At 40.4% G+C, this 9000-nt stretch overlaps 1 protein-coding gene across 3 annotated transcripts; it reads left to right on the top strand.

The window, feature by feature from the left end:
- Nucleotides 1–638: 638 nt before the first annotated feature.
- Nucleotides 639–8986, top strand: trim25 (tripartite motif containing 25). Of its 3 annotated transcripts, XM_008407110.3 has the most exons (11): nt 639–863; nt 1162–1775; nt 2880–2975; nt 3081–3314; nt 4033–4201; nt 4295–4321; nt 4481–4537; nt 4655–4744; nt 4978–5121; nt 5483–5542; nt 5624–8986. In XM_008407110.3, the coding sequence occupies exons 2-11, from the start codon at nt 1173–1175 to the stop codon at nt 6151–6153; spliced, it is 2010 nt and encodes a 669-aa protein (XP_008405332.2). In that variant the 5' UTR covers nt 639–863; nt 1162–1172; the 3' UTR covers nt 6154–8986. The 3 variants fall into 3 exon arrangements, with proteins under 3 accessions (XP_008405332.2, XP_017161013.2, XP_017161016.2); XM_017305524.2 differs by lacking the exon at nt 4295–4321; XM_017305527.2 differs by lacking the exons at nt 4295–4321; nt 4481–4537 and having other exon boundaries at nt 640–863.
- Nucleotides 8987–9000: the final 14 nt, after the last annotated feature.

Genomic DNA, 9000 nt, shown 5'->3' with positions numbered 1-9000 from the left:
CGGAGCTAGACTTTTAAAGTTGTCGTCTTCTAATCACGTCATTTCGTGAATTGTTACCTGATTTCAAAAACGTTCTAGCAGAGAAATAATAAATGTTTCGTTTGATGACTACAAATTAGAAATAAAATTATTTTTTTCTTTGACGGACAACGAAAAAAACTGTAGCGTCACCTCTGATCCAAACTAGGAACATTGTCGGCCCCTCTTTGTTTTTTTCTCTTTTTTGCGGAGGATCAATAAATAACTTATTGGTGTTTTACAACCACCAGGTGTGAAGTGCTTTAGCCTTTGAATTGCACCACAGCGCAGCATAACTGAAACATCCAGGAGAAGAATATCAGCTTGTTGTTATGAGTATAAAGGAGGCTGGTATCGCGCCTGATAAAAATCTATTTATTTATGTCATCACATGGACTTATATAAAGTTTTATACATTTTCTTTTGATATATTTATTATTGTTTTTCTTCTTTAGATATTAGGTTGGCTTAGAATGATTCCAAATAATGTACAGGAATAACCTGGTGCTGTTACATGTCAATCATCTGGGGGGGCCACTAGGGGGGCCAATCAGATGACAGGGGGGGCACTGGCCCCCCCTCTGGCTCCGCCACTGCCTGCTGGTGATTACGTAATTTATCATATTTTAGAATAGCCAATCACTGGTCGAAACTACAGCAGACTGAGTTTTGTTGTGAAATGAGCTCTGACTTGATCGTAACGCCACACCTGCTATTAAACAAAGGGAGGGACTTTGCTCAGAGCCGATCTGTCACGGTTCACCTCGGTGTTCCGCGGTTCCCCCTCGGTCTGAGACAGACTGCTCTGAAAACCCGACCTGAACTGCGTCCACGAAAACTTTAAGGTACTGTAAGAGAAATTTATTGGGAATTTAAAGCGGAAGTTTAACACTAGTGCTCGCGGCTCGGTTATGAAATTGCGTGACACTGTCTACTCACGACAGTGTTGAACTAAAGGAATTAAAGGTTCTTACAATCGGCACGTAATATTTGCATGTTTGTTTAAAAGCAGCCGACTGATACAATCTTGATGCATATTATTTAAATTTTCGAACTTTTCTTCGTAAACGAATCCGTACCATCTGTCTCTTACTTTCGTTTTGTCATGCGCCGCCTTTAAGTTTCGTTTCTTCGTCACTGCAGCTGTAGGTTTCATGATGGCCGAAGCCGACGACTCTGGCTTTTCTCTCATGAGCCTGGAGGACGAGCTGACCTGCAGCATCTGCCTGAGCACCTTTGACTGCCCGGTCACCATCCCCTGCGGACACAACTTCTGCCAGAACTGCCTGCTCGCCACCTGGAAGGACTCCTACAGCTGCCCCCAGTGTCGGACCCTGTTCGCCACCAGGCCGGAGCTGAAGAAGAACACGGTCCTCAGCACCGTGGTGGAGACCTTCAGGGTCAGGTCCAACAAGACCGAAGGTGCTGCTGCTGCTGCAAGCAAACCCGAGGAGAAGAAGAGGGATGTGGTCCGCTGTGACACCTGTATGGAAGCGGAGGCAGCCCAGACCTGTCTCACCTGCATGGCCTCCTTCTGTGAGGAGCACCTGCGGCCCCACCGGGAGAACCCCATTTTCCGCCTCCACCAGCTGACGTCGCCCGTCGGGGACCTGATGGAGCGGATCTGCACCGACCACCACAAGCTGATGGAGCTCTTCTGCAGCCAACACCAGCGTCCGATCTGCAGCCTCTGCCTGCAGCAGGTCCACAAAGGCTGCTCCTTCACCTCTCCAGAGGAGCAAAGGAGCAAGAAAGAGGTAGTTCAGTCTAATACAAGGGCAACTAAAAATAGAAGTAATTCCTGAAATAATGAAAATGATTCCTTATGATTCTCTGAATATAGTTTGTGTATAATGTAACCCAACACATTATGATCTGCACAGTCGTAACCACTGTCCAGCAGATGGTCATTTAAACCAACCACATGGAAGGTTAGGACATGAAGTCACTGTTGGAGAACCCAGTGGTTCACATAGCAAACATTTAATTTTACTTTAGGATCAATAAAGTGTTTTTAAATTTGAATTGAATTTGTGTACGAGCACATTGACAGAAAGCTGAGTGGAAGGAAAAACTTGTTAGGTGAAGGTGGACAAGCATCAGATGTAAACGGCCTTGAGATGATTATGAAGCTTAGTTTATTTACAAACATTTCTCTGGTGTAATATTTTTTATCAGCCTGTAAAAAAATGCACCTACTTTTATTTATTGAGATCCAGCTGTAACAATAGTGTTTAAATCTAAACATTAAATCAATAATTTATGTTTTTTAAAAATATTTCAATTTAGAAGTAGCTATGGGAGATTAAATGAGCAACTCATTAACACTTGAAGTCATCTTGTTATAAGTGTTAATTGAAATATTTCATGGTTCACCCATGAATTAGCTTAAACTGACTCTGATCATATAGGTCAAAGGTCAGAAGGTGAATCACCTGAGCAGAGACGATACATTGTAGGAGTTGTTTTTCCTCGTAAACCTCGAGTTTACCAAAGACAACTTATCAGAGCAACATGAGTTTATTACGTCATTAACGACTAATAAAGTAAATATGCAGTAATAAATTATAAACTAGCGGTTGTTGCGCAGCCTGGAACTGATAGTGTGCTGTTGAATTATTGATTTTGTTGACTGTTGAAGTCGATATTTTATCGCAAACAACTCTGTTCATTTCAGTCACAATGTCAGCCGTAACACCGGTGAATCTGAACAGGATTGACGAGTCAAATAAATACATGCTGTGCTTCAGCACTTCACCATGAAATAATGTTGCATCTACATGAACTGAATGCATATTTATCCATTCATACATAATGACACATGATATGAATGAATGAGTCGTTATTTTCTCTGCTCACAGGTGGACCTGAGAGAGAAGTTAGTTTTTCTGGATGGAAAGCTTTCAAAGAACGAGAGTGTAATTTCTCAAATGAGGGTCATGCAGAACAAGCTAAGGGTTTGTATCATTTGAACGATTAAAGCTTGAATGAATAACTGTAATGTTGTTGATTTCAGTTTGTTGTGTTGTGGGGTTAATTGTTGCTGCTGTGCTCCTCACAAGGAGTCGGCTATCCACAGGAAAAGTGCCTTGTCGGCCGGGTATCAGCAGATGCGGGACATGATGACCAGAGAGGAGGGTGACGCCCTGAAGGCAATAGACAAAGAGGTGGAGACCGGTGAAACCAAAATCAAAGGTCTCATCTCAAAGTTCAGCGAGAACGTCGACAACATCGGCAAAGCTAAGGAGGAAATCTTCTGTCTGCTGGGTCAGTCCCAAACCCTGGCCTTCCTGCAGGTGGGATAACGGCAAACAGCAAAATGAACAACGTGTCCCATTAAGTTTAAATAATTTTTTATTTTTTAAGTATCGTAATCTTTGAACAGCTCATAGAAAACTGTTCAAGTCATCGTTTTAAAATGAAAATGGTCTGACAGAAATGAGAGCATTAATCATACAAGCAGCAAACCGAACCATCTTAGTTCTTGGGTAGCTGCACATTCATGTGTCAAAATGGCGCAGTCAAAGTCTTAAACCTAACTGAGAATCTTTGGTAAGACCTAAGCATTGGACCTTCCAATCTGACTCTGAGATATTTTGCGAAGAAAATGGACAAAACATTTCAGTCTTCATTGCATTGTTGACCTAATGGAAGACTTTTCCCGAACGATTTATTGCTTTAATTGCAACACACATTTTTAACTTGCTTGGTTGACATAGCCATGCATTAACCTCAATAATTAAACTCAACTTTGTGCTGGTCTCATAAATAAAACCACAATAAAACACATGGTGCATGGTTGTAATATGGTAAAATGCAAATATAAGGAATACATTTCTACCAAGCACTGTCTGCACACAAACATTCACTTTTCTTCTACCCAACCCTTTTCTTCATGCATAGAATGAAAAGAAAGAAACATAAAATGCAAAATATTTGCTGCACGCACATGATGGCTGGTCATCAAAATACACATTTCCAAATGAATACCTCTCTGTTGTTCTGTGCCTGCAGACTTCATTTAACCTTCCCCAGGCTGTAAGCTATGACCCTTACAGCCCTCGAATCACTCTGGACTCCAAGAAGGTCGTGCAATCCGAGGCCTTTGCTTTGACATTGAAGAACTACCTGACAGAGCTCTTGAAGCAACCCGTGGAGGCCAGAATCCCCAAACTCATAGCAGGTGATTATGCAAGCACATTTATGAGCTGGTGGCTCCACCCTGTGTAGTTGCACGATAAAAGCATAGTGAAGTAAATATCCAATTTTATTTCAGACATAAATACTGGCACATTTGCAGCAGGTGAGTGGTTTAATATGTGGAGAGGAAAAAGAAAAGGAAACCAATCAAACCAAATACTCTAACTGGTGCAGTGATTTAGCGAGGTGGTGTCTTGGAGGAAATGCATTTAATTATTTAGATGAAAGCATGAAAGGCTAAGAAACTAAACTCATGTTTCAGGTGAAAGAGCAGCTTCTGCCTCTGGGTATTCAACTACGATTCTTGGACAGGAATTCGGTGTGTTTATCTCTCCAACACCTGTTTTCAATCTGCCAATTTATGTGTCTGTAATCCATTTCATTCCTAAGAGATGCGTAATAAAATTGTATTTGTCATGTTTGTCACTTTCTTCAGAGCCAAGCATTCCCCTGCCGAACCCTCGACTCCCCAGATCCCACAGTCCAGCTCCTCAGGGCAAACTGGCCCAAAAGAAGAAACCTCAAAGTAAGAAAAACACAACTTTTTTTCAATTCATCAGTCAAAAAAACCACATTCCTAAAGTAATTTAATCAAACACAAACCAAAAACATACACCAATGGAGTACATTGAAAACCTACAAGCTAATGGCTTTTTCTTGAGATTTTCTGATATACCAACCCAAGTAGTATATAATTGTGAATCTTAGAAGTTTTTGTTGTATTTGAGATATATAAAATTATGACTTATTTCTCTCTAGAAGCCCCAAAAAGCCCTTGTCTGACCACCGAAACCAATCCAGGCAATAAGAAACTGGGAAAATCTATAGAAAACCTGCTGGAGTTTGGTGTGAAAGAAAAACCAAGGGGACGTCCTGCTGCTGCTGAAAACAAAGAAGTAACTGGTAGGTACCAGATTTAAATGTTGCAATGTGTTTAAAACAAACTGCATTCAGGACAATGGTCAAGTTATCAGTTTTCTCCATTGTAGTGTAAACAGTAGCATATCTGCATTAAAAAAGCATCTTAAGTTGATATTGTGTAATGTTCTGAGAAACTGGATTTTCATTAGTCATCTGCTAGAACCTTCAACAAAACAATTGAAATATATAATCATTAGAAACAGACCGATATCATAATTAAGACTTTTTGAATTGAATTACTGTCATAAATTGATTTTTTGATGAGATTCTAACTTGAGATGCACCTGAACACTTTGAAATAGAACAAAATGCTTGAAATGTGTTTTCCTGTCTCCCTTCACAGAGACTACAGACATTCCCTCAGAGATAAGCTCTGCTGAGAAACGAAGTGACCTTATGAAATGTAAGGAAACCAATATCTTTCCCTCTTCTCTGATTGGCAGGCGTTTGTCGTTAAACTTGACTTTTGTTCTGTCTCCACTAGATGGCACCGTGCTCAATTTTGATCAAAAAACGGCCCATAAACGCATTGAACTAAGCGAGAATTTCACTAAGGCCTCGGTGTCCGACGAGCACACAAACTACCCCGACTGCCCAGAGCGCTTCGCCGTCTGCTCCCAGGTGCTGGCCTCCAAGGGCTTCTCCGCAGGCCGCCATTACTGGGAGGTGCGACTGAGCAGCAACAACTTCATCGGCATCGGGCTGGCTTACAGCAGCATCGACCGCAAGGGCCCCACCAGCAGGCTCGGTCGCAACAGCAAGTCCTGGTGCGTCGAGTGGTTCAACGTGAAGCTGTCGGCCTGGCACAACAGTTCGGAGGTGGTGCTGGTCAATCCGAACCCTAAGCGTGTCGGGGTGCTGTTGGATTGTGAGGAGGGCAGGGCTACGTTCTATAACGTGGCAGACAGGGCGTATCCCTTCCATTCGTTTAGTTTCCAGTTCGCTGAGGCCGTCTACCCAGCCTTCTGGATTTTTTCCAGTGGCTCTTACATTACTCTGTGCAAGCTTCAGTAGAGTTTGACGTGCAGTTAAAATGTGAAAGCTGCATGTGTTTACGGTGAAGCATGAGGAAAAACACAAGACTATCTAGTGCGTCATTCAGCACTGGTTAGTCTGGAATGAGGAAGTGGAAATAAAACGATAAACAAGGATCCTTATTAACCCAACTGAAATGTACATTTAAACTACAAACCAAAAATTGCCGGTATGTTTCTCTGTGATTGGCTAATGTGTACTCTATTTAACTTCATCATCACACTTATATTCAACAATTTCTCTCTTTATTGTCACTTTCTCTGAGGTGCCAAGATTCCTCTGGGTTTAAAGGCATACTACGCAGCTGGTATTTCTAAATTCAAAGTTTCTAGTTTCCATTGAACTGTACAAACCTCACTTTGAGAGATGTTGTTTTAATATTGCAAGATCCAGAAACAAACATTTACAAGTTGAGCAGCTAAAGCTAAGACAATATAAAAGTGGGGGGTCATTGGTTAGTGGTCAGTGGGTTTTACTGGAAGTCTTCCCCCAGATAAATTGGCAACATAAAATAAGGCAAGGAGTTCCTACAATGATACATTGATACAAGGTTATGTTTAGCTATACCTTGCTTAGTATACCTTTAAACACTTCTTTCTTGATTATTTTATTTCCCTAGTCAGTAAAGACGGTCCACTGTGTTTTCACCCGTATGTGGATCTGTCTTTATTTTGGTTGGACCATTCCTTTATGTCCTGTCATAAGGTGATCCTTACAAAAGGATTATTAAGGCTATGATTCTATGCTGACTGACTAAGCAGACAGATGAAAGCCTTAATACATAAATGGGTGGGAAGGGCTGAGGGTGGATCATAATGAAGCACTTGGCTCTTGGTGGATGGTGTGGGAGCTTCGGTTTCGGTCATACGGCTGAAAGAGAAGCTGGTGTTGGTATTTGGTTTAGAGTAAAAGCTGCTGAAGCATTTTACTCGAGTGTTTGGATTTGCTGATTGGGACTAGCTTCTGTGTTTTGTTCCTAATTATGGGATGTATTTAAAGGAAAACATTTGATTTTAAAACATCCAGTGTAATCAAGGAATAAGACTTGACTGTCTTTCAATCAGTGTGGATTGGAGATGGTCACACATTTTTTATTTTTTTTTTCCTAATCTGAAACGGAAAATATACAGCAGGGCAGGAGCTGAGCTTGTGGCAGTGGACCAGATTATTACCGTTACACTCTTAAAATATGTGTTATGAGCGATAATCTGGGTTCAGTTGTGGATTTTCAGATCCGTCTATGAAATTCCTGCACGATATCAGAAAATCGCTTGCAATATTCTTGTGAAATACTGCAGTGATTATTTCAGTTGCGACAAATCCACAGTGATATGATCACACTTTACGTTAAGGAGTGTACTGATGGATTTAGAAACTTTACAGACCCTGTTTCTCCAGCGTTGCTCTGTCCTTTTAAGGCATCTAGCAGCAAATCTTTTTGGACAAACACCTGCAAAGTCTTTACTTTTGACTGCTGGGTGTTTGCTTCCTATGAACATGCAGGTCTTTCAGCTTCCACTTTGTTCAGGGAGAAGTTGAGAAGCTTGATATTAAGGCTTTGGTATCGGGAAATGGGGAAGGAAAGAGTTGTATTAAAAAAAGAAATGCATCCAACATGATAAAATACTTGCAATTCAGTAAAATCATCTCTTACCACAAAACAAAAATCAATTTTGAAGTTACTAAATCTGGTTTAAATTGTGAAAATGAATCACTTGTCATTTTACGTGCTGTGTTTTCATATTAAGCATGTGTTTTAAAACCTGCTTTTATTTGTAGATGAGGCTATGAAGACCAGATGGAGAGTCACAGCAAAAAAAATATATGATGAGATGAAAATATTACTTGTCCACACTATGCCAAATCTTAGAAATCAGAGTAAATGGATACGTTGACTTTGTCGGGATTACCAAGCCTTGAGTGTCGACATCATTTCTTTGATCAGAGCAGACGTCATATAGAGTCTGTTTCACTAAAGAAATGAAACATCCGTCTCTCTCTTCTGTTCACCTGGAAGACTTTTTTTGGCTTCACTGGTGGAGTTTGGATGAGGAAATGATGGGGAGAACGGAGATATTCAGCAACAGTCCAGGTCCAGATTTGAACTTGGTTCTGTTGTGTTTTTAAGCCCCACAGAGATGAAACACTTTAGTTTCCTCTAAAAGTTGGGAAAGCGAGCCAACCAACGGGATGCTCTGTTGGCTTAATGTGAGCTATCTATAAGGAGGGAAGATTTAAAATTCATGAAGTTTTATGTTGCATGATGCTTAGCTTAAGTCATTTGTTTCTGCAGTGTATTAATAAAAGCTGTGCCCTTCAGATTCTATTTTAACATCATACCTGTTCTACACCTGTGAACTCTTCTGTTATCTATAACAGCTTTTAGGGATCTTTCCAATCTGTTGTCGCTTGTTTATTTAAATCGCACACCAGAGTTGTTTCAATTCCCAGCTAATGTCTCCGTGTTTATTTTCTTCTGCTTTATTTTTATTTTTATCATGTTTAATCAAAGCTTTCATATTCTCTGTTGTTTGGACATATTCAGCCAAAACTGAGCTGAAAGCACTTACGACAAGTGCTTTCAGCCACTATTAAGATGAGGAATTAATCAATCTTTTCTTCTGCTGCTTCGAGTCTAAAAATCATTCTAAATAAGTTTTTTTTAATGGAATAAACAATAATTATCTGTAGGAAAGTGTTGTATTTAATCATCTGATTGAATCACAAGTTTGCCTTTCTTCAGACAGCTGTATTGAAAAGCAATGTAATTTTTCTTTTAGATTAATAAAGTATAATCGATTGATTGAATAAACTTTGTTTACAGTC

Source organism: Poecilia reticulata, chromosome 1 (genome assembly GCF_904066995.2).
Source record: "Poecilia reticulata chromosome 1, P_reticulata-male-v2, whole genome shotgun sequence".
Classification (NCBI taxonomy): domain Eukaryota; kingdom Metazoa; phylum Chordata; class Actinopteri; order Cyprinodontiformes; family Poeciliidae; genus Poecilia; species Poecilia reticulata.
The sequence above is the reverse complement of the archived record's forward strand: the minus strand, read 5'-3'. Positions and strand labels throughout refer to the sequence as shown.

Coding starts and splice junctions, on each gene's coding strand:
- trim25 (XM_008407110.3), top strand. CDS start 1,173: ATGATGGCCGAAGCCGACGACTCTGGCTTTTCTCTCATGAGCCTGGAG. Junction 2,976..3,080: donor TCATGCAGAACAAGCTAAGG/GTTTGTATCATT, acceptor GCTCCTCACAAG/GAGTCGGCTATCCACAGGAA. Junction 4,745..4,977: donor CCAAAAGAAGAAACCTCAAA/GTAAGAAAAACA, acceptor ATTTCTCTCTAG/AAGCCCCAAAAAGCCCTTGT.